General features: G+C 36.9%; 1 protein-coding gene across 2 annotated transcripts in view; it reads right to left on the reverse strand.

Moving 5' to 3' along the window:
* Positions 1-26,083, reverse strand: part of LOC130919331 (collagen alpha-1(XXIV) chain-like) — a 128,068-nt gene that overhangs the window by 25,147 nt on the left and 76,838 nt on the right. For both annotated transcript variants that reach the window (XM_057841931.1, XM_057841930.1), the window contains exons 26-43: positions 25,996-26,049; positions 22,240-22,293; positions 21,643-21,696; positions 17,352-17,405; positions 17,168-17,212; positions 15,376-15,420; positions 12,294-12,347; positions 11,667-11,720; positions 11,530-11,583; positions 11,220-11,273; positions 8,207-8,260; positions 7,886-7,993; positions 6,488-6,541; positions 5,438-5,545; positions 2,106-2,159; positions 1,765-1,818; positions 1,591-1,647; positions 587-640 (exon numbers count right to left, since the gene is read on the reverse strand). In XM_057841931.1, the coding sequence (XP_057697914.1) occupies positions 587-640; positions 1,591-1,647; positions 1,765-1,818; positions 2,106-2,159; positions 5,438-5,545; positions 6,488-6,541; positions 7,886-7,993; positions 8,207-8,260; positions 11,220-11,273; positions 11,530-11,583; positions 11,667-11,720; positions 12,294-12,347; positions 15,376-15,420; positions 17,168-17,212; positions 17,352-17,405; positions 21,643-21,696; positions 22,240-22,293; positions 25,996-26,049 (1,065 nt within the window). The remainder of the gene's footprint in view (positions 1-586; positions 641-1,590; positions 1,648-1,764; positions 1,819-2,105; positions 2,160-5,437; positions 5,546-6,487; positions 6,542-7,885; positions 7,994-8,206; positions 8,261-11,219; positions 11,274-11,529; positions 11,584-11,666; positions 11,721-12,293; positions 12,348-15,375; positions 15,421-17,167; positions 17,213-17,351; positions 17,406-21,642; positions 21,697-22,239; positions 22,294-25,995; positions 26,050-26,083) is intronic.

Raw genomic sequence — 26,083 nt, forward strand, 5'->3', positions numbered from 1 at the left:
CATAGAAAATCTGTGGCGGGAGTTGAAAGTCCGTGTTGCCCAACGACAGCCCCAAAACATCCTGCTCTAGAGGAGATCTGCATGGAGGAATGGGCCAAAATACCAGCAACAGTGTGTGAAAAGCTTGTGAAGAGTTACAGAAAATGTTTGGCCTCCGTTATTGCCAACAAAGAGCATAACAAAGTGTTGAGATGAACTTTTGGTATTGACCAAATACTTATTTTCCACCATAATTTGCAAATAAATTGTTTAAAAATCAAACAATGTGATTTTCTGGGGTTTTTCCCCCCCACATTCTGTCTCTCATGGTTGAGGTTGACCCATGTTGACAATTACAGGTCTCTAATATTTTCAAGTGGGAGAACTTGCACAATTAATGGTTGACTAAATACTTATTTGCACCACTGTAGATGAAGCTGAGTGTTTATACAGCCCCCTACGGGAAGGCGGGGCGCAGTGAATGGAAAAGCTGACCTGTCAAGTATGCTGATGTCTATGTTTATATATACATACATACACATATAAGAAAGACAGAGAGAAAATATATAGAATACTATATATAAAATGATAAATAAAAGCTTTCCACCTGATATCCTTCATCTCCTGGCTCTCCACGATCTCCCCTCTCTCCTGGTGCCCCCTGGTCAGAAACAACTCACCTCATGATATGCAAACAACATATATATTTTTTTTAAATAATAAAAATTATAAGAATTTAAGGAGCATATCAACACTACTACAAATTGGTGAATCACTATGAATCACTAAAAATATTATCCAATGCGTGTACCTTAAAATAGTTCAAATTCTGTGATTTCTGTAGCCCTCCAGTAAAAGGATTATCATTATCATTATTGTGATTGTTGTTGTTGTTACTGATGTTTAGTCAAAATGAGACATTTGCAAACGTCTGCATTTACTTTAGAGAAAAATTAAGATTGTTGCATTTTTCATACATGGTAGCAGACCAAAACAATAACTGAATCATCACCAATAGAACTTGAATTGACATACCAGTATATATGATGAACCTAAAGCAGCCTCAGAAGTGACAAACTAGTGGCCTTTCGATTACATAAACAATACCCAAGAAGTACTCGAGCTCTTAAGTTAAATAAGGCTGGCAAGTACAATTTATTCATGTATTCATTTTTCCATGCCGCTTTGTGCCCTGCGATTGGCTGGCAACCAGTTCAGGGTGTACCCTGCCTAGTGCCTGTAGTTAGCTGGGATAGGCTCCAGCACCTCCGCAACCCTCGTGAAGTACAATTTAACACTTCGTTTACTGAAATTGCTTAGTTGATTTGTTTTGATTTTGTTTGGTCATTAAACAATACCAAATAAAGATCAAGTTTGGATAAGACTGGCTTGATTGGAATGGTGTAATCACACAATTAAGCCTAAATTTTCCCACTCTAACCCATTATTGGTGAATTAATTACGATTTCAGCCATGACAAAAATTCTTACATTGATTCCCATAACATATTTTTAATCGGTTTTGTGATAGATATCGAGGTAAATGTGTGTGTTTAACCAGGGTGTGGAGGTTAGGGATCAGAAATTATTTTGAAAGCAAAGCAAGACCTACTGGTTCACCTAAGGGCCCTGGTGGTCCTGGGGTCTTATTATCTTCGCCTGGAAAACCCTGGAATGAAACAATCACACACTTACTTTTAATTCACCATTCAGGAGCCTGTTAAGAGCAACAAATCTTTCTATCCGAAGCTTAGAATTACACAAAAAGGTGAACAGGCCATACTACCTTTTCACCTTTAGGCCCTGGAGGTCCAATGGGCCCCTGCTTACCAGGATGACCCTAACAAACAGAAAATGAATTAGAATATTGATCATAATAGTTTAATATGAACACATGCTTTAAAACACATTGTTTTGAAAATAAATCCTGCTTATAAAACATGGAGCGGTGTACAAACAGTCATAACCAAACTTAACACTTTTTACTTAGCTAATTACGGTTAAAAAATAATCAGTATCCCCAATTCTGCGAAGACGTGAGGCTTATAAACATTACGTCTTTATATGTGTGTCATATTCTACATTGTGCAAATATGTTCACAGTGAACCACAAGGAGAGCAACTCACTGTGTATCCTGCCAATCCTGGTTGCCCTTCCATACCCATGATGCCAGGGCGACCCTTAAAAAATTGGGGTGGGGGTACACAAACATAAACAGCAGTTTAAAGCAAGTCTGTTTGTCTTTCTTTTTCTTTTCACGGTGGTTTAGCTAAATATAGCCCTGGCTTCAACCACACACATGCTGTGGTTTTATGATGGGCAGATAAATCTTTTCTCCACACCTATCACAACATGGTTCAAAATGGGTTTGGACAAAAAATAAGATGTTTTCATGAAAGACTGGCTTCTTAAGAATGGATTCCTTCCACCTGGAATTTCCTTTATTTTTTTACTCTTTCCAGCCAATGGCCTACAACATGAAGTAATTGTCAGAGAATCCCAAAATTTGAAAAATAAGGTCTTAATGGAACTTTTTTTTCAAAATTGTAAAAAAAAAAAAAAAATCTGAATGAATATGTGTACCGTATTTTTCAGAGTATACGTCGCACCTGAGTATAAGACGCACCAGCCAAAAAATGCGCAATGAAAAGAAAAAAAACATATATAAGTCGCACCGGAGTATAAGTCTCATTTTTGGGGGGAAATTTATTTGATAGAATCCAGCACCAAGAACAGACATGTCATCTTGAAAGGCAATTTAAAATACAATAGAGAACAACAGGCTGAATAGGTGTACGGTATGCTAACATTACATGACGCTAGAAGTTAGATCGGGCCAAAAACCCAGCCCGACCCGACCGGCACTCGGGTATTGAAGCCCGACGCGGCCCGAGTCCGATCATTTAACTTGATTTGCTTGCCCGAGCCCGAAAAAAAAAACAACGAATTTTTATGTTTTATTTGTGGGACTCAGGAGGAGGAGGAAATGCGGGGATGCGATGCGTCGTTGCGTTTTGTGTGATCACGTTTGTGACGATGCCGATGCATAATGATAAAAAATTAAAACCTGTCTTTTGTAACAAATTCTCCTAGTTAAGACTGTAATTCATAAAACATTTATATCTTTTATATTTGCGTGTCTGTTCTAACAGGCCGATAGTGGATTTGACATTTATTTTAATCTCTTCGAGTTGGCAGGAAAAAAAACACAACTTTTCTCAATGTTTAAATAGTCTATATATTTTTATGATCATTATAAATGCATTTACACAACAAAATAACGCTGGAAAGTAAATATATTTCTCGTATGAGACCAAAGCGCCACAATCGTTTGCATTCAGCAAAGCAAAGCTGACACAGGTTTCCGTATATTCTTCAACAATCAATTTGAAACCTTTCCATATCCCACTCCTACTGCAGTTGTTTGCTTTTCAATTCCCCTGTCTTTAGTTTGTTTTTCACTCCTATAGCAGCTCCATACCGAAAAGGAAATACCAGGATGCTAGCAGAAGGCGCCAGGGCGCGGGAGGGGAAGATTGAAAAGAGAGCCACTGCGTTCATGTGCGCAGGCATGCACAGCGCCTTCTGTTTTATCCAAATTATTATTTTTTTTTTAACATCCATATGTCATTTTAGTATAAATATATGAATACATATTTATTTTTAAAAAGTTATCGAGAGAGAAGTTGGCCCGACCCAAACATAAATAATCACACATAAGTCGCTCCAGAATATAAGATGCACCCTCTGCCAAACTATGAAAAAAACTGCAACTTGTAGTCCGAAAAATTCGGCAATAAGCGCTCCAATATCTACAACCCTTGCTACATCCTGATTTTCTTTCGGTCATGGAAGCTGTCAATGCATGTGTTGACTTGCAATTAACAATTTTTTGGGGAGAAATTTCAAAATTCTGAATTAGTCTCAAAATCATGAAATTCTAAGGGTATCAAATGCGATACATATGGCTATAAGGGTTAAACAAATATAGAGTGCGGTAGACAGTTTACTTAAAATGTACCTTAATTGTCCAAATGAGCAATATTAGGTTAAAAAAAGTCTCATATGAGCATTTTTATTGTACACTGTACAATGACAATAAATGTTGTAATTCTAATTCCAATAATGTATTTTAACAGTTTTAGTACATTATAGCCTATACGACTTGCTAATACATGTGCAATTGTCTAATTTTCATTTATATAATCATATTAGAATTATAAACACTGAGCTAATCGAGTTCCTAATGGTGAACACAGTAGTTTAGTAGTTAGGGCAGATGGTGAGTAATTTGAACACTAAATACTAGATATTTCCCGATCGATCAGGGTGCCGATCGATCGGGTCCGATCACGTCATTTTCAAAGTATCGGAATCGGCAAAAAAATATCGGACATGCCTTTTTTAAATATATACTGTATATATATATTTTTTAATTCAATCGTTTTCTAATTGTATTTAACGTTACAGACATAATATGTTACACTCTTCCAGAGTCTTTAGTTTAAGCTTAAGGTAGGGTTATCAAATTTATCGCGTTAACGGCGAGAATGAATATTTTTTACATTTATCACGTTACAATATTTAACGCAATTAACGCATGCGCTGCATGATCCACTCATGCATTGTCGCATTGAATCTATAATAGCACCGTTTTACCCATACAGTATATAGAGCTAAAAGCCAGCATAAAACGAGTAGAGTGGATTTTGGCAGCATTTGGAGCCTTTTTTTAAATGGCTAAAACCTTACAATCCCTCTCCCAAAGATTAGAATAATCATGGGAAGCAATGTGGGGAAGAAAGGTAGTAGCTGATCTTTTTCTTAACACCCTATGTTATTTCCCAACGCAGAGAAGATATACCAGTTGGTACCACGACGCACAGTCGTGGTTGCACTTCCCATCATGCATTTGGGCAGAAGTTAAATGTCTACAGTATCATTTACTGAAAGCTCATCAAATACACTAGATGGCAATATTTAGTCACAATATACAAAGTCACTTTTATCCTTTAAGAATTACAAGTCTTTCTATCCCTCTCACGGAAAGAATGTTAATAATGTAAATGCCATCTTGAGGATTTATTGTCATAATAAACAAATACAGTACTTATGTACTGTATGTTGAATGTATATATTCGTCCGAGTTTTATTCATTTTTTTCTTAATGCATTGCCAAAATGTATATGATCGGGAAAAATTATCGGGAATGATTGGAATTGAATCGGGAGCAGAAAAAAAAAGCAATCGGATCGGGAAATATCGGGATCGGCAGATACTCAAACTAAAACGATCGGGATCGGATCGGGAGCAAAAAAACATGATCGGAACAACCCTACTAAATACGTATTGTTTTAATAAGGAGTCATTCACACGTTCACCGTTCTGAACAGGCCTTCAACACTATATTTATGTAAATGTTCAAAATCATGTAAGAAGAAGAGATGTTGACACTAACAGGAGGCCCTCGGGTTCCTCTGACGCCTTTGGGTGCGGTCTCGCCAGGTACGCCAATGTCGCCACGGTCTCCAGGTTCACCAACAAGACCAGTGGGACCTCTCTCACCCTTGATAGAGACACAATTAGGAAGAACATATAAGACACACTATATAAAATTTGTAAAATCTATCTGTTCTCTGTACGACTAATCCTCACGAAGTGTGCTGGAGTCCAGATGACTTAGGGCAAGATGCCCAAGTACACCCTGTACTAGTCACAGCACAATCAAAGGGTAAACTTAGGCCATGTCTACACGTAGCAGGTTATTTGGCAAACTTTTTCCACAGTTTGGCCTATCATCCACACGCACATTTAAACGATTGTTCTTGAAAACTGCGCCCAGAGTGAAGTTGTGTGAATTCCGCGTTTGTGGCGCCATCATGTGGACACTGATAACCAATGATTTAACTATGGAAATGTCGCTGACTGCGACAAACTTTGTCCCAACATCACACATGAGATCAGTGTTTACATTTGGAGTAAATTAGGCAGGTGCTTTTTTGCTCACAGTTTTTTTACAAACCCTTGCAGTGCTTCGTATTGAAGAACACATGCGAGGGATGGGGGCATTATGGAAAATTATTTTTCGTGTATTGTCATGAATGTACTTAAAAATTAATGAATGCGATTGGCTGTGGAAGCTTTTTTTTCTCTTCAAACGTGCTGGTGTGGACCTACCGTAATTATTTTTTCCCGACTTATTAGGGCAGGATCCTTGGTTTAGAAAAACAACCATTCACGCACTTACATTCATACTTACAAGGTTGTTAATCTTACTTTAAAAAAGTAACTAGTTACAGTTACAAATTACTTCTCCCAAAAAGGAAGTAAGGGACTAAACCAGAGTAAGTGGAGAAAACCCACACAAGCAGAGGGTAAAGATGCACAATTTCACAAAGGAAGGCCAGAGCCCAGATTTGGACCCACATCTTTTGCGGCAGACGTGCTAACCCTTCATTCATTGTGATGCCCTGCTTGTTAGTACTGTAAATGTTTTCTTTATTTTTACCTTCTTTCCATTGCGTCCCCTGTTTCCTGGGGACCCTAGTTTTCCTTCTGGCCCCTGTAATAGAACATAAGAACCAGACACAAAAGCGCGTTAATTCATCATAACCAGTGCAATGAACGACCACATATTCACAATTTATTTTTGTGAATTCACCCTTTTGTAGATATTTTTACAAGGATCCTACTGTATCTTCTGTTATTAGCTGGAATTTTAATTTGTTTATCTTATGTTGCCAAAAAACAATGTGGATATGAATTTAGGAACTTTTTTTAACAAGTGTGTATACTGCTGCGAGCTTGTGGTAACCTTAGCTAGCGAACAGCGTTTTAAGGGCATGTGTCAATTATCATTAGTTGATTTTCTACGTTTCAGTCTTTATTATATTATGCTTAACTCTACTGTTGTGATACATTCAGGATGAACAACTTAGTGTATTAGTTTTCATGATTTGTTTTTATGTAATTTTATATTTTATTAGTTTGAACGATTTAGCAATCTATCCATCCGTTTTACAGGATTTGTATTAAAAATGTTGGTAATGGCATATGAAATATCCATAGTGTAAGACGTGCAGTAAATGAATACTTTCACGTATGTGTTGTATGCTTCACTGCACACTTTTGCTGCGTCCTAATCCACGCCCGAGCTACTGTTCTCCATTTGGCTAGAGCGACTACATGGTTGTTACTCACACATGACTATGCATGTATGAACAGAAACTGTGATTTTTATTTTTTCTCTTAGCAGGTGTATGACAACATTTGGTAGTTTAAATGTCGATGCAATGTAATAGTTTACCCTAAATTGAAATTAAGTAGGTCAAAATACATGTACAGCAGCCTGCTTTTTTGCCACAAAAAATCTATACATTTCAATAGGTAATAAAAATGTTATTTTTAGGTGCATGTATAGAATCTTAATATCAAAACTGTGATATTCAACCCCCATATTGCATCTTTTTAGATACAATTGTGTCTTGCGGCTGGTCAGTGTAGAAGACCTGAAGCTACATTCCTAATATTAGTTTTATAATGTGGTCTCAGGTACCCCCCCCCCCCCCCCCCCAAAATGACTGTACTTTACTGTGCATTGATTTGGGCTACATTAAAAATGCATTCATTGGGAGCATTTCAATATGGTTCACATTACTACAAACTTAACTGTAGATAAGGGTGACCTCTGCTGGGGTACAGTGGCATAAATTGGTTTGGACTGAGAAATGTCAATTTGCTGGCGAAAAGGTGAAGTGAATGAGCCAAAAAAAGTTACTACTACATACATAAACCAAACCGATTAATTTATGAGATTTTGGATAGTGATAGTGTTTATTCAATTAGGGATGCAAATTTTGCAGCATCTAACGATTATACCAAAAAACTTGAAGTATATTGTACGTACACGGAAGCCCTGTTTCCCAGGTTGTCCAGGTGGCCCTGCGGGTCCTGGGACACCTTCAGTTCCTTTGTCCCCAGGCTCTCCTGCTGGCCCCCTCTCACCAGGCTCACCCTGAAATGTGGCACAAAACCAATACAAATGAGCTAAAGAAAATAGTGTTCTACCATTTACAAACATTTTAAATTAAAAATACATAAAGTAGCTTGGCTATTTCATGTACACATTTTTTTACCAATGCGGTCTATGTCTTAGTATTAACCTTAAAAAAAAAAATAAAAAAAAAATAAAGTATATTAAGTGCATTGTTTTTTATTTCTTCTTTACCTTGGGTCCATCATTACCCTGAGGACCATCTTCACCAGGCAGACCAGGTGTGCCCTATGAAAACAGCATTCACAAAATACTGTAATATATTTTCCTTAATTCTACATATTGAACAACTGAGACATACTTGTAGCACACGGGAATTGAAGTCAATCGTTAAATGCATGATTGTAAAACATCCAAAATACCAACTACACGTCCATAATCATTAAAATATGCGGCTGACATGATGGACAAATTAGTGACATAAAACGTGAAACAAAAGAAGGATAAGACAGTGCAGAAGAAGGGTGTCAAGAGAAGAACAGAGAAAAGGAAGGGAAAAAACAAATATGCTCATAGGCTGTTGATTCGTAGTCATCTTGTTGTTGTTGAGAAAGAGAGCAATGATGCTCAGACTTCTGGGTATATATACACAAACACACACACAACCGCCAATATATACAGTATATATGAACTCCCTTCTTTCATTGAATGGGCCTAATATTTCAATAGATATTGACGAAACAATGCTAAAGCCAAGATTTTTCCTATTTTATAAGTTGATTATTTATTCGTGGACTAGTGCAAATTGAAACCCTGTAACATGTACTCAATTAATTGTTGGTATGTAATCTATATACTGTATAGGTTGTAGTCTACAAATGCTTTTCACATAATCATTGCTAATGTTAGTGTGTAGTTTGTTTGCCTTTATCTATTCTTTACTGATTGAAATGCAACAGTAGTATGATATCCATTTGTGATACCGAATGCAGACCAGGCTGGATGAAGTGGCTGGGAAGAGGGAAGTTTGGGCTTAACTGCAGCACCCGCGACTCGACCTCAGCTAAGTGGAAGAAAATGGATGGATGGGATGGGATGGATGGATGGACGGACGGACGGACAGACGGACGGAAGGATAGATGGACAGATGGATGGATTGAATGCAATTTCATAAAAAGTAGATTGCGGCGCTTTTATCTGGCAACCCAAAGGGTACTGGGATGGTGTATGTTTTGATATTTACATCTTGGTTGCAGTACCATTTTGGGCCGCTAATCTTATATATGCCTGCCATCATTCAGGAGATACTCGTGTTAGAATGATTAACACATTACTGCTATTGGGTGCTGGGTGTCAAAAATTGCTCAAAGACTTTATACAAGCTGCAGCACATTGTAATTTACTACTATGAAGAGAGGCAAATGTCAGGCACCCAGGCCGGCATGTTGTCATGGTTTTAGTGCCGTGTGCCAACAAGTTTGTAAAGTGCATTGCCGCATGTGTTGTTCGACATCATGCTGCATATTTAAATTTTTGGATCGACTTAAAATTTTCTTTAACAAATTGATACTATGTTAGAACCCATACAGTTGTATGAAAAAGTATCTGAACGTTTTGGAATTTCTCACATTTCTGCACAAAATCTCCATCAAATGTGATCTGATCTTTGTCAAAATCACACAGATGAAAATACAGTGTCTGCTTTAACTAAAACCACCCAAAAATTGATAGGTTTTTATATTTTAATGAAGATAGCACGTTAACAATGACATAATAGGGAAAAATAAATAAGTGAACCCTCTGCCTAAGAAGACTTAAAGAGCAATTGAAACCAATTTTTACCAAACATTTTAAGTCAGGTGTGTGCCCAATCACTGATGAGTGGTTTAAAGCTGCCCTGCCCACTATAAAACACACACCTGGTAAGAAATGTCTTGATGAGAAGCATTGTCTGAAGTGCATTATGGCTTGGTCAAAAGAGCTGTCTGAAGACCTGTGATCAAGGATTGTTGATTTGTATAAAGCTGGGAAAGGATGCAAAACCATCTCTAAAAGTCTGGATGTTCATCAGTCGACAGTCAGAGAAGTTGTCTATAAATGGAGAAAGTTTGGCACTGTTGCTTCTCTCCCAAGGAGTGGCTGTCCACCAAAGATGACGCCAAGAGTTCAGCACAGAATACTCAAAGAGGTAAAAAAGAACCCTAGTGTCTGCTCAACACTTACAGAAATCATTGGCACAGTCCAATAGCGCTGTGCACACATAAACTATATGTAAATCTATGGCTAAGAATGGGGTTCATGGGAGGACTCCACGGAGGAAGCCACTGCTGTCTAAAAAACATTGTTGCTCGTTTAATGTTCGCAAAAAGGCACTTGATGTGGGCCTGTTTTGCTACCTTAGGGCCTGGACAACTTGCAATCATTAGTGGAAGAATGAATTTAAAAGTTTATCATGATGTTTTGCAGGAAAACCTGAGGCTATCTGTCAGACAGTTGGAGCTAAAAAGAGGATGGATGCTGCAACAAGACACAGAAGTAAATCAACTTGAGAGTGGTTTCAAAAGAACAAAATACATGTTCTGAAGTGGCCAAGTCAAAGTCCAGACTTGAACCCGATTGAGCTGTGGCATGACCTAAAGACAGCGATTCATGCCAGACATCCCAGGAATCTGACTGAACAACAGCAGTTTTGTAAAGAAAAATGGGCCAAGATTAGTCATGATCGATGTGCCAGACTGATGCTGACAGCACTCCTGTAACGAGTCACATGACATTTTGAAGGGGGAAAATGACAAGCAGTACTCAATTTGGACATTTAGGGATGTACGTAGTTTCTGTGGGGTGTACTAACTTTTGTTGGCAGGGGTTTAGATATTAATGGCTATATTTTGAGTTATTTTGAGGTGAAAATAAAATAATTCTATTATGTAAGCTGCACACAGACTACTTTTCATTGTGTCAAAAGGTCATTTTGTCAGTGTTGTCCCATGAAAAGATATATAGTACTTAAATATCTGCAGAAATGCGAACGGTGCAATTATTGATCTGGTTTTAAAATTAATTCTAACTTAACTTAATAACGTGATGAATAATAATAGAAAAAAGCAGAAGCTTTCAGTCAGTTATTTAGGATTCAAACAATAAGACAGAAACAACCATTGATTGAATATACATAATAATCAGATTTAACACAAAGAAGGGGAAAGTTAAGTATGGCAAAACGTGTCAGTAGTTTCAGGTTACTCACTTTAATTCCATCTTGTCCCTCCTCTCCTACGTCTCCTGGAGATCCAGCATCACCCTATGGAGGCACAACACAATGCCATCTTAGGGTTAAAACACACCTTTGTGTGCATTTGTATGTAGTGCCACCTGCACTGAACAATAAGTTACACTCAATAAAGCTACAATTAGATTACATCCAAATTGCACGAGCACATTTGTAAGGTCTTTCCACATTTCTGTTGCTAGAATAAAAATCATTTTTATTATTCAATTTATTTTTCTTCTTTTTTTGCTTGCAATTACATTACATAACATTGTGAGGTTACACAGACCTTTAACCCTGGCTCTCCAATGGCACCTGGTTCGCCCTCTAAGCCAGGTGCACCCTAAGGAAATTAAGAAGCATTAGCCTTTAGAAATGATTGTCAACAACTAATGAATCAGTTGAAGAAAATTCTAAGAAAACTACATCAGGTCCTGGCTCTCCATCAGGTCCTGCCTCGCCAGGAGGTCCTCTGGGTCCCTACAAGAAAATAAACATTGTAAAATACCTTGACTTGAGTAGCGTCATTGCTTGGCTTCCTACGTAAACCTGGGATACATCAGCGGAACAGACATAATACACAAGTCTTACACACTACGAAATGTTCAAACAAACACAAACAGTGAGGAGTACACATGTGCAATAGAGGAACCTGATAACATCGACAGAAGCAAGACGAGACTCATAACTAATACCTCGTTCCTGTGCTATGGAAACCTCACACCCTAACAAATATTTGATTGTTTGACATTCTTGATTTCCCCAAGGGCGCGGCTGACTTCCAGGAATATTAGAAAACTTCAACACAGCTCCAAATGGGAAGGCCTAAGGTATAAACTTTGTATGTGTGAGAAATGCAGAGCAGAAAACAGAGACGAAACTAAAACAACACCTCCTGTTTTCCACTCAAGCACTTCCAATGCTGGTAATTAGCCACGGGAAGAAACATTTGCAAGCAATGACTATTTGGTGCACATCAACACAAAGTGATGTTATAGTTTCCACATGACTTTCATAATTTAGAGGTAATGAGACAGATGAAGACATACTTACAGTCTCACCGTAGGGTCCCCTCTCCCCTCTACTTCCTGGAATACCTGGTTTACCCTGGAGACATGCACAGCACCAACCATTAATTGTTGGGTTCTCACAGAATAAATCAAGCTCCTCTTTTTCACTCAGCCATCATAATTAGGGAGAAAACCACAAACACAATGAATATGTATGATATTTAAGTGCTGCCTGATGCTCACACGGAACGGTAACACCACAGGGCCTTTTTGCCATGAAAGAGGCTTTGTGGAAGTCTAGACATTGTGTTGCCAAGCTCAGACAGGGCACTAATTTGAAACAGTATTCAGGCAAATATCGACAGACCAGAATCATACACTCAATGCATTAGTCATGGCAATGTCAATTGAAAAACTTTACAGGATTTTCCATTGACTGAGGAGAGAGAGAGAGAGAGAGAGAGAGAGAGAGAGAGAGAGAGAGAGAGAGAGAGAGAGAGAGAGAGAGAGAGAGAGAGAGAGAGAGAGAGAGAGAGAGAGAGAGAGAGAGAGAGAGAGAGAGAGAGAGAGAGAGAGAGAGAGAGAGAGAGAGAGAGAGAGAGAGAGAGAGAGAGAGAGAGAGAGAGAGAGGAAAATGCACTGTGGTTAGCTGTCTCAAGTAAATTGTGTTTTAATGAAAAAAAAAAACTGAGCAAAGGGAATTAGAACATTCATTATTACGTCAATATGATATAAGTTTTAACAGTAATGCAGTAAATGGAAGCATGAACACAATATCAGGGAGCCAGAAAACAGGCTGTTTTATCACTAGATGGCGCTATCTAACCTGGGACAATGATTCAGTTGGCCCCAATTCACAATTCAGTACTGTACACTTGTACAGTGCTTCATTTGTGAACTTGTAGATTTGAAATTTGAACGTTTTGTAGCGAAACAAAAAACACACATTTACTACTTTTAATTGGACAGTCTTTGCTGTGAACAAAATGCTTAAGTGACTGCACACATTACTTGCTCAAGTGGACAGCCTGAGTTGGAAATCATACCTCCAACCCTTTGGTCACTGTATAATCTGCTCTACTAGTTGAGCCACAGACTACGTAGAATCATTACAATATAATTAATAATAAAACATAATATGAACAGTATATTATAAATGACTGTCATGAATATATCTTAATCAAGCCTACAGTATGTATCGTTTACCAAATATTTTGAAACACGATGCATTCACAATCGCAATATATGAGTCATTATTCATTTCTATTTTTGACTGCCTCACTGACTATTCATTCATTCATTTTCCATATCACTTATCCTCACGAGGGTCGCGGAGGTGCTGGAGCCTAAGCCAGCCTGACTACGAGGAGTAGGCCTGGTACACTCTGAACTGGTTGCCAGCCAATCGCAGGGCACAGTGAGTCAAACAACCATTCACGCACACTCACATACCTACGGGTCTAAAGGATATTTCACACAAATTTGTGGGTGAGGAATTGATAATTAATCTCATTTGAACTTTTTCCCAAGTCAAGTTTTTTTTTTTTAAACTCTCAAATCCCTTTTTTAAACTCTCGAATCCCTGTGTTCTTAAAAATATAATCAGCCCTGACACAAAAAAAATCAGGCTCCGAGTATCAAATATGTAAACTACTTTCGGATCTACCCACCAAATTTCATTGATATCCAGTTCCGAAAAACACAGGAATGGATAAAAATGATGGTGTACACAACCCCATAACACAACAATATGAATGGTGACTTAACAGGCTGTCAGCCAGTAATAAAAAAAAGACTGTACTTAACATATATGCTTGATAATTAAAAGAATATATATATATATAAATATATATACATATATTAGAAGGGTGCGAAATTTCTGATTCTTGGAATATTCGCGATTCGGTCGTGGAAGATTTGAGAACGATTCGCAAACATCCAAATTCCGATTATTGAAAAATGCCAAATAAAGCATAACTAAAACACAGTCAGCTCTGTCTTCAGGACGCAATGAGGAATGGACTGTCAACTTATGTCGCTAGATAAGAAAAAAAAAAACAATAATAGTTGACCGCGGCCGATAGCGCTTCAAACAACGCCAACATTGCTACAAACTACATCCACATAATGCTACGGTAGATATCACATGTATATAGAACTAGATGTGAATTAACAGACTGGCTGACGTTGGTAAACAGCCGCCATCTTAAAGCAGCAGACTTCTCTGAAAGTGTTTGTAGTGAACATTCCGAGCGAACCTAATTAACTTTTTATCTAAAATACTCCGAAATCAGCAAAATCCTGATTTGAATCTATTTTTAAATGGTGAAACAGTTTTAAAACTTTCACATGTCGAAAGGAGACAGAAGGGAAATATTAGAATAACAGCAGCAATTTTAACAAATTTAACAGTTGATTCACAACATTAAATTAATTGAATGTGGTTTTAAGTTGCCAATACAGAAAGTGGACTTGAGTATTTTGTTTAATGTTTTGAACTGTTAACTTGTTAGTGAAATAGTAGTTTATTTAAGCCTGAGAGGATTTTTGTACATTTTTTTTAAACTAATGTATGAAACATTAAAAGCAGCTCATAGCCTTGGGGTGTATCAATAATCGATGTATAATCGAATCGTAGCCTCTGAATCGTAATCGAATTGTTAGGTGCCCCAAGATTTCCATGCCGCTCTATCCTCACGAGGGTTGCGGAGGTGCTGGAGCCTATCCCAGCTAACTACGGGCAGTAGGCAGGGGACACCCAGAACTGGTTACCAGCCAATCACAGGGCACAAGGAGACATACAACCATTATTATATATATATTAAACAACAAACATTGACAAACAATGAAATATGAAAAACAGGAATGACTGCAATGCTCATTTAGCACTTATGTTTTGACAAAGGACGACTAGTTTAGTGCTTGTAGGAACATTAAAATTAGGGAAGAAAAGTAAAATTGAAATCAATTTTGGATTCCGCACCTCGAAAATATTTTAAAACAGCTGGTAGACTTAAAACAACTGATTTTCCCCCCCAAAATTGTTGCCCAGTGCAATACCTCAAGAAAGAAAATCACATTTGAATAAATTTCAGCAAAAATGGAATTAAGTAATTGTTACTCACAGGGTTCCCAGGGAGGCCTCTTTCTCCTTGAATGCCAACTTTGCCCTACAAAGAAAGAAACACAGAAATGAATAGGTTTGATATATGACATATTTTAAGTGAATGATTTAAGTTTTAACTTGAACTGACACACACCACTGACTAGATCATGATACTTGACTGTTTAAATCAGCCTATGGTATGAAGGATGCAAAAGAAGTAATTATTATATGAGTGTGTAATATTTGTGTATACAGTACATATACACAAATTGTTTTTGAGTGTGCTTGTGTGTCTTTTTTTCCATTTTGTCACTGCCCAGAGTGGGCTACAGTCACTATTAAAATTACTTTGCTAATGATACCAAACATCCTTTGGATAGATGATGGCTAATATTACCAGCTATATAACTTAGAAACACTCGGGTATATAAAAATCTATAGTGAGTGGCAACAGAGTCAAGATAACAGGACAAAACAAAAACAATTGAAGTCTCACTTGGCTTTTAAATAGATTTATGAGGTAAGCACATGCTTGGAACAAGATGAAATAACATTTCCGGGATGTCAATGTGCATCTTCAAAGGACACATGCTTTTTAAGCAGGATGCTGCAGGAAGATGCCTTTTTTATGGCAAACATTAATTCTGACTTTGAATCACAGGTGTCAAACTGAAGGCCTGCGGAACAGACAGAGCCCTCCATATTTTATGTGGCCCACAAAAGCCTGCCATAATGTTTTCTTGAATGCGGTCCAAGAGTAGTTATCCATCATTAAATGTAAATGCAAGGAAAAATCATATTACACATTGAGCATGCGGCAACATACGTACATGACTCTGCTCTAGCCATAAAAATATTTTTAGGAAAGAAAAAAAAAGAGAAAGAAAAGCCTGCTCAGCTTTGCAATACCTAGTTTAAAAAAATCTTAAGAAGATAGTGTAAGCAGCTTGTGCTGTGATTGAAAATATTTGATCAGTTCAATAAATATGATCAAGCCTTCTTATGTGTATGGTCGACATGGAGATTGGCTGGGGAATGGACTCTCTGATTGTGGTTTGAAAAGGAGGAGCACAAGCGCTGAATTAAAAGCGACAAATGTGTACTGTTGTTGTTCAAAATTGAGCGACTAACTGATAATCTTGATTGTATAACATTTATTGTGAGTCTTTTCAAAAGAATGAAATTATTACTGTTACTTGATTGTATTTCTGGTAGTTTGAATGCCATGTGGAAAAATGCTGCCTCCCACAGGTCACTCTTGGTAGTACAGCAGGCATTTTGTTTGGGATGAGAAGACTCACAGAAGGTAATACTGAATGTGTGTGGTTTTTTAGTGAGTCATTCTAAGTATATATTGTAAGTACACAATATAACAATAAAAGAGCAGTATGCAAGTTACACATACTACTGCTCATATTTTAAAGAATCGATGTACGAAATCTTTATTGATGTAGGAGCTGATGTAGTTGAACTATTGTTTAGTATACCGGTATTTTCTTTATTACATAGTGTTGAGATATTCCTAATTTCAGAATTAAATGCTTTTGATTTGTGTAAATTTACCTTAAAATATGACCAAATGTGTACTGAAGCTTTGTGCATGTCATCATGTGATTAGTTGTAGGGAGGGCGGGGACCAGGTTTGTTTATTTAGGTTTATTAATTTTCGTTAAAAAGTTTCAAATCAAAGTGGTCCTGTTGTGAAAGTCTATTGCGTCAAGACTCATCATTTGCCTGGCTTCAAGGGGCTTGCTTGGAACATCGCATCCACAATTGGTATTAGTACAAACATGTTCAAGAAATGTGCTTACTATGAATCCCGTTTCTCCTTTTATCCCAATATCACCAACGTTGCCCTGAAAGCAAAAAATATCACTTTAAATATACATAACCCCAGATACAATGAAAAAAAAAAACAAATTTTATTTTTCACAATTTCTCTTTTTTTTCAAGAGTCAACATTTACGGACAGACTTCGCAAATTTCCGTGTTTACCTTGGTGCCATCAGGGCCAGTTTCTCCCACTGGGCCATCAGGACCTCGAGGCCCCTGAGGTGGACATAAAGTCATTCGATCAAAGAATTGACATTATTTTATCAATCTTTCATATTCAAGTCTACAATTGTGTTTTACCCTTTGTTATGTTCCAGTTCCAATATTTCCTGAAGTCAGTGGGTATTTTTGTTAATTCTACTAATTTTTTGGAAGTTTTCTTTTTTTTCTTTCTTTTTTTTCTTTTTTTTTTTTTTTCCTTTTTTTGTGGTAAGTGAAAAAAATGAAACAAGACAAATTATACCTCAGGTCATACGTTTCGATAAATGACTTGCTAACACATATTTGTCGTTCCTAACTAACACAATAACATACAGTACTTAAACAATAAGGATGACTCAAATAAAGAGTAAATTTAAATTACAATTTAAAATATTGAAATCATGATTAAAAATTCCATCACTTCTATATGATTAATGGTGTGCAAAATTCAGTGCCATTGTAACAATCCTTTATATATCTTTTAGGGCTGTCAAAATGATCGCGTTAACGGGCGGTAATTAATTTTTTAAATCACGTTAAAATATTTGACGCAATTAACGCACATGCCCCGCTCAAACAGATTAAAATGACAGCACAGTGTCATGTCCACTTGTTACCTTGAAAGGTGGAAAAGCGCTATATAAGTATAACACCAACCAACACCAACTTGTGCTGGCGCTTTGGTGCGACTGATTTTATGGGTTTAAGCATCATGAGCATTGTGTAATTATTGACATCAACAATGGCGAGCTACTAGTTTATTTTTTTCATTTGATTTGAATTTGAATTTTATTTTATTAAAACGAAAACATTAAGAGGGGTTTTAATATAAAATTTCTACAACTTGTACTAACATTTATCTTTTAAGAACTAAAAGTCTTTCTATCCATGGATCGCTTTAACAGAATGTTAATGTTAATGCCATCTTGTTATTGTATTGTTATAATAAACCAGTGGTGTCCAAACTATTCCACATAGGGCCGCAGTGGGTGCTGGATTTCATTCCTACAAAACAAGATGACATCTTTTCACCAATCTGGTGGCTCTCAAGTGTAATCAGTTAAACAGTTAAACTGTCTATGTTCAATTGGTAGGAACAAAAACCAGGACCCACAGCGGCCCTTGCGGACAGGTTTGGACACCCATGTAATAAACAAATACAGTACTTATGTACAGGATTTTGAATGTATATATCTGTATATATCTATATATTTCCATTCCAACAATAATTTACAGAAAAATATGGCATATTTTGTAGATGGTTTGAATTCCGATTAATTACGATTAATTAATTTTTAAACAGTGATTAACTCAATTAAAATTTTTAATCATTTGACAGCCCTACAAATTTTATTAAAACGAAAACATTAAGAGGGCTTTTAATATAAAATTTCTATAACTTGTACTAACATTTATCTTTTAAGAACTACAAGTCTTTCTATCCATGGATTGCTTTAACAGAATGTTAATGTTAATGCCATCTTGTTGATTTATTGTTATAATAAACAAATACAGTACTTATGTACAGTATGTTGAATGTATATATCCGTCTTGTGTCTTATCTTTCCATTCCAACAATAATTTACAGAAAAACATGGCATATTTTATATATGGTTTGAATTGCGATTAATTACGATTAATTAATTTTTAAGCTGTGATTAACTCGATTAAAAATTTTAATCGTTTGACAGCTCTAATATCTTTATATATATCATTACATCTTATCTGTAAATAAAAGCACGGACCACATAACCATCAGCACTAGACAGCCTTAGTTTTGTCTAATTGTTTGTGAAATTCTAGTCAACAGGCTATCAGACACCAAGCAAACTCAGCTCGATTACTCTTCGTTAGTTGCTTGTGTGGTCTGGTGCATGGGTATGTGGTGCATTGCACAGAACAAAAAACAGACATTGGCAAGAATGGGAATTGAATAAAAACATTTGCATACATCTCAGGAGTGAAATGAATGTATGGTGGAGCAAATAAAAGCATGCGGTAGCCTGGGGTATTGTGGCTCAGAAATACGGTAAATGCACACATAAACATGTACATTGCTTGATGAATGTTGCCATGTGTTACTTTTGGACAAAATGTTAACCAAGAAGAAACTAAGCAAACCGCCTATAAACATATGAAGACAAACAAAATGAAGAATATAAAAGGCCATCAAAGAGGGCTCTCAAGATGTACTTCTCTTTGTTACACCAGAATACTTTGAAATTTGAACCCATTGACTCTTTCGGAAGATGACGCTGGATGACTTGTTTATTGCTTATCCCAAAAATAGCCTTCATGCACTCTAAATAGATATCAGTTGTATTTGTTCACATCCAAATGTTTTCCCGACAAGTAACAATTAGTTCCAGATTAAGGCAGCAAGATGGTTATATTCTATTTGTTTCTTGCTTCTCTTGCTTCAATACTTCACAAGTTGTTCAATGTAATATAGTGTTAAACAATAACAAGCCAGTCACTTTTTGTCTTTACATGTGTTGAACTAAACACTACAGCACTGTCTAAAAGGACACACCTTCACTTGTCGCTGACCATTATGGCAAATTCGAAAACATGTGCGGTGTGTTTTGTGCTGGCAAATAAATCCACTAAGGTCGTGTTTTACATGGGACTGTACCTGCATAACATAAGAAAGTAGAGCCCAATGTCTATCCACAGTCTAGTTCAATATAAGAATTGACAGACTCATCTGGTACAACATCACAGTCTAATGGAGTGTAACATCTTTAATCCTTTCTTATCCTGATTTATTGTCTGTTATGTGGTGTCGGGGTGAAGTCAGACCAGCTCAACTAAACCATTCGCACACTAAGCCAGCGTGAGCGACTTCAACCGAACGCTTACGGCACAACTAATTCTAATTAGTTGCATTGGGGTTTAGTTTGGCCGCAATTTCATTTGTCAAATCACAAGTGATCAGCATCACACGATGTGTGGGGTTCGACGTTGCAATGCAGCAGCACAGATGGTAACAATAAAACCTCAATTTGTCACATGGTGTTTCACAACAAAAATAGCGAACAAGCTGGAAGAAATAGAGGAAAAGTTGATCTAGAGTCATGATTTGTTAAATTATTGACCTCTTCAATTCAGGTGTCACTCTGTGTGGCTTGTAGCTGGTTTGAGAGAGGGCACAACATGGTATATAGTGTTCACCAAGCCATAGATGTACCATGATCTGGCCAAAAAATACTCATAATTTCGCCTCCTTCAAATCAACAGCTCTCAACTATTTTCACCATTTTATTATTATTTTTTAAACTAGTAGTTTCAAACTTTCTGCAATGACACTAGAGAGCACTTAAACTTTCATTCACATATGAAGTAAATATTAACATTAGATTAACAAGCACTGAATACTTTTTCTTATGCAAGAAAAACCCGTCATGGCAATATTTGATATAGAACGAAATTACAAATACAGTATTACAATATTAAAAGTAATAATTCATAAACTAAAATAAACATAAAAAATATATAATTCATTCCTTCATCTTCTGAACCACTTATACTCATGAGGGTGGCAGAGGAAAAAAAAAATTATATTGATTTAAAACGTCAAGGAACGTATATAATTGCAAATGACTCACAAATTGGGGTGTTTTTTTTTTGTATGTACACAATATTAAAAAAAAAAAAAAAAAAAAAAGTAACAAAGAAAGACAATAAACTGTTTTTTTCTTTTTTTCAGGGAGAGTATAGACACTCAGGACTGAAGAATTGTTTTCTTTTTTTAACATTACTGGTTCTTGCTCTGATTGTGTATGCAACTTTGTCACTGGGAGGCAGTATGGCACTTCACCTAGAAGTATATAATACTGACAGTAAAAATTAACAGAAGATGTCCTGATAAAGTTTTGTGGATATAAAGAGCCTGTAAGTATTGTTTTATTTATTATCTATCAATTTTCCCAAAGCATTTGTGTGTAAATATTCATTGTTTTGAGAGTTAATACTGCAATGATAATTTCTTTTAACATTTCTGGGGGGGAAATGAATGCAGAATGCATTTTGTATTTTAAAGCTTAATATGTGTAATTTTCATTGCTATTTGTATTTAGTTTTGCATGTTATCCCAACTGGATCAAACTGCATTAGTAAGAGGTCGATTTTTCTGCAAATAACATAGGATTGGGCCGCAAAAATGTAGAAATTTGCCTTATTAAAAAAAAAAAAAAAAAAAAAAAAATTTAAAAAGAAAGAAAGAAAGAAAACAAAAAACGTCAGTTCTTACCCTACGGCCCTTTGTACCAGCACTGCCGGGACTCCCAGGCTGCCCCTGTAGACCCTGTGAGAAAAATGTAGAGCAATAATGACTGGAAACAAAAATATTTAAAATAAATATAAATATTAACTAGTTCATTTAATGGATGAATGAAACATTGATGAAATTGCTTAGGCTACACTAATGCTAGTTATACGAAAATAGGCTATTAATAGTTAAAAAAAGACTGACTTTGTAAGTAAGGCAAATTAAGTGTGGGTTTCAGCAAATGTGATACATAAAACCACTCATTTTAATTCAGTTGTGTTTGTAAAGTTTTAATCATCAGATTTGCAGTGAGTTGCACCCCAACTCCAACTAAAATTTTCAAAAACACGGAGCCATTCACAACACAACAATGGAACAAACAGGCTAACTAAAAAAAAAAAAAATATATATATATATATATATATATATATATATATATATATATATATATATATATATATATATATATATATATATAGTTGGAGAATTTTTTTTTTTTTTTAAACAAAAGAAGAGATTGATTCATACAAATATGCACAGTAGGAATGCTAGTATTGGAAATGAAGTTATGGCACTTACTGGTGCACCTTGCATGCCGATGTCACCAGGACTCCCAGGCAACCCTGGATATCCCTTTAGTAGAGAAAAAGACAGCAAACAGTATTGTACTCCAAGAGAAGTCACATCATCGGATTTTGCTTTCAACTGTAATTTATCCATGTTTTCTGCATTTGAGCTGTATTGATTTTGAAACTAACTAAAGATGGCCGAGGGAGCCTGAATCCACTCCTATGTGGCTCTTTTCAGAGTTTGGCCATTTGCAAGATTAAACTTTTAGTTTTTGAACTTTTAGTCAAGTTCAGTTAAATTTTATATATATGGCCCTAAATCACGAAATGATGCCAGAGGGTTTCACAAACAATCAGCTGATACTAAAATATTTAATTAATACATGAAAAATAAATCATAGTAAATGAGGAATAATAATAATTTTAAATAGCATGAGTAAATATTTTAAATACAAATCAATGACGATATCCCCTGATCTTAACCCCCTAACGGGCAAGAAAAAAAAAGGGAGAGGAATCCCACTCTCAGTATGACCAGGATGCGATGGATGCAAGCAATATAGTGTCACCAAAAGTACTTTACTTGACAAATTGGTGTTTGGGGTCTGTTAAGCCAAAATACATTATTTTTTCAGTGAATGAATTATTGGCTAATTCAAATCACAAATAGCGGTTTACAAGGTTTGTGGCTGTTACAGGCCTATGATCAAGGTTCAATCCAAGCTTAGGTTTTTTTGTTTGGAGTTTTCAATTTCTCCCAGCGTGTTTTTTTCTGGGTACTCCCGACTCCCAAAAAAAATGCATTGTAGGTTGATTGAACACTCCAAATTGTATGTATATGTATCCTTTTGCCTTGTGATTAGTAGGCAACCAGTTCGGATAGCAGCATCCAGCAGTGTATTGAGTATTGAATAATTGTATACAGTATATGGAGAAAACATCAGGAGAATGAAGTAAAGGAATATTGCAATGAAAATATGTACGATCTTTCGAGAAAGCATAGCTGCAGCTAAGATTTGCAAACTAACGCAAAATCAAACGAAAACTGAATGTCATGATGCAATAGTTCTCCACTTTTACAATAACTGCATTTAATCTTACAAAAAACATTACCACTTATCCTTACTTAACATCCAAAGCTTGCAGTCGAAGTGAAACACATACGTATACAAGTAATGCTTCAATCATTTGGCAAGTCATTCAACCGTGAGATCAGTCATTTCCACTCACAGTCAGCAATAATTCAGAATACTCCTCCATCCAACTAGGTCATGGATGGTGTCCAAAGCCTCTGAGATGAAGTCAATAAAGGATCCTGGCTAAGGAGCACTATATGAAAGCAACAAAATTATATGCGAGATGAACTGGAGTACAGCGGGGGGGTTGTCAATGACTTATCCACATAGTTATTTTGAGTCATTGAGAAACATTGGAGGATGAATGAAATGCAATGTTATTGACGCGACAGTCATTCGCCAATGCCCATTGTGACACTCATCAGAAAGCATTGGACTCAAAATTGAAAACAAATATGTATATATTTTTTGATAATTGCATTAGGGGTGGGTAAAAAGAAGCTTGTAGCAATCCCATGATGTTAGTTTTACTGCTCTCAAGTAAAAGCAAGTCATTTTAGGCTGGATTGATACAGGCTGGACTTAGATGTTGGCGAGAATTGCACACAATACAGGTAGTCCCCAGGTTACGACAGACCCGACTTACGTGATTTCGAATTTACCATGCCTGCATCTCGTTTTTTTTTTTGTTTTTTTTAATGTTGACTTTTGTTTTGTGATGCATGCTTTTATTTTGGCGCAGGAAGCATACAGCAGGTTGTACCTCCGCACGCGAGAGCATTTAGCACCCGCCCACCCCACACACGGCAGTGACGGCACACGCACACATGACGAAGCAGACGAGTGAAGAGGTGACAGCCTGCGCGTACATTTGTTGCTTGTGAAGCATCTAGAGACGATGGCTGTTAGGGCCTCCGCCCCTTCCTCCTGAGGCCTGTCACTCCTTGGGCAGGTGCATGTTTTTAGCTGATTGCAGGTCAGACGAGTGGAGCGGCCACAGCTGAGAGCAATGAACATCAGCCAGCTTTAAAAGCCCAGCAGACGCTCCACCTCGTCGCCCGATCAACTTGTCTGCTTCACACGTCAGTTGTATCTCGCCTTGTATATGATATCTTTTGATCTCCGGCTTACGACTACATTGCTTTCGTCCCAGGTTCTGCCTTTTGCGCACCCCTCATCGGATTACACGCCTGCCTCCCTTCCGAGCCTCCGCTTCCTACGCCAGCTCCCCGACGCCGTGCCCAGCGAGCCATCATCAATAAAAGATTACTCATTTTATCACTGTGTGTCCACTCTGGGATCCCCTCTTGCTCCCGCACATAACAGATGGCTGTATATAACCCCTTTTGTACTGTTTATTGTGCGTTTTCAATTGTGGTCGAATACTTGGGGCAAGTTTATGTGATTGTTTTTGATTATATGCGGACGCTAACTGATACATGGTAATCATTTGTTAGAATCTATCAGCAATTACTTTTAAACAAAAATTTGAATTGCTGTTATTGAAGATGAGACTGAATTAGTTTCATTTTATTTTTGTTTCATTCTCTAAGTGATGATGTCATGAGCAGCTGAATAAAGTCAGCAAACCACATGGAAGTCTGACATCGTCATTTCGGAGCTTAGCTCACTGTCTAGCTAGGACTTAGCTCCAACATCTTGGCAAGGACAGTACAATGACGTATACATCTTTTTCACTTGATATCAAGAAAAAAAATCTTAATAAGCATTATCTGAACATTGGATTTGATATTTCAACTATGTACAGTTTGTATATATTTGTATATACCGTGGTACCTCTACATACGGAGTTAATTCGTTCCAGGACCTTGTTTGTAAGTCGAAATGGCTGTATGTCAAGCAGTTTTTTCTCATAAGAATTCATTATATTCCCATTGATTCGTTCCACAGCCCGAAAACGTACACTAAATCCCTTATAAATACTGCTGGTATTATTGCAAATAGCAATTACAGAAAATTACACAGAGCAAAACAAATAAATTATGAATAAAAATTGGAATAATAGTAATAATAATACCTGCAATAGAGGAAAAGCGGCATGGAAAATGAATGAATGAATGAATAATAACGAATCGGGTTGTAATGTGGCTTATGTGTTTGCGTGTTGTACCTGAACGCATCGCTTGGCTGACATAACAGAGTGAGCCTTTTTACTTTAACTTTGTTTACTAGCTGCGGGGGACACCAGGCATGTTGTGTTGCATGAGTTGATGGAATAAAAGATTAGAAACCTGACAAAGCTGGCGATTTCTTTGGCGATGTTACCACAATAATAATTGTCACCTTAACTTATAAAGACTGGTGAACGGAGGAGGACCGCCGAGATTATAGACTGTGTACGGAAATATTGTTGTGCTATATCACGGATGCAATATAGCATATTTTTCTATCATATCCATCTTCATGTCAATGGTACGCAACACCTTTTTCCTTTTTTTCACCACCTGCACTAACATTGTTGGATCCCATGTTGATTTCTCTCACAAGAAAATGTGCCGTGCGTCCGTCTCGCGGGATCGTCATATTTAGAGCATGTCGTCAGACGTAAAACAAATGGCAAGTCAAATTTTATGTCGAATGTCAAAAAGATCGTGTGTCGAAGTGATCGTATGTCGAGGTACTACTGCATAATTAAATCTGGGATACAATTTTTAAAAATTAATACTCACTTGTGGCCCTTTCTCTCCTGCGGGACCCGTTGGACCTGTTGGACCACGATCACCCTGCAAAAGGCACCAAAAAAGCAGCAAAAAAAAG

Source organism: Corythoichthys intestinalis, chromosome 7 (genome assembly GCF_030265065.1).
Source record: "Corythoichthys intestinalis isolate RoL2023-P3 chromosome 7, ASM3026506v1, whole genome shotgun sequence".
In the NCBI taxonomy this organism is placed as follows: domain Eukaryota; kingdom Metazoa; phylum Chordata; class Actinopteri; order Syngnathiformes; family Syngnathidae; genus Corythoichthys; species Corythoichthys intestinalis.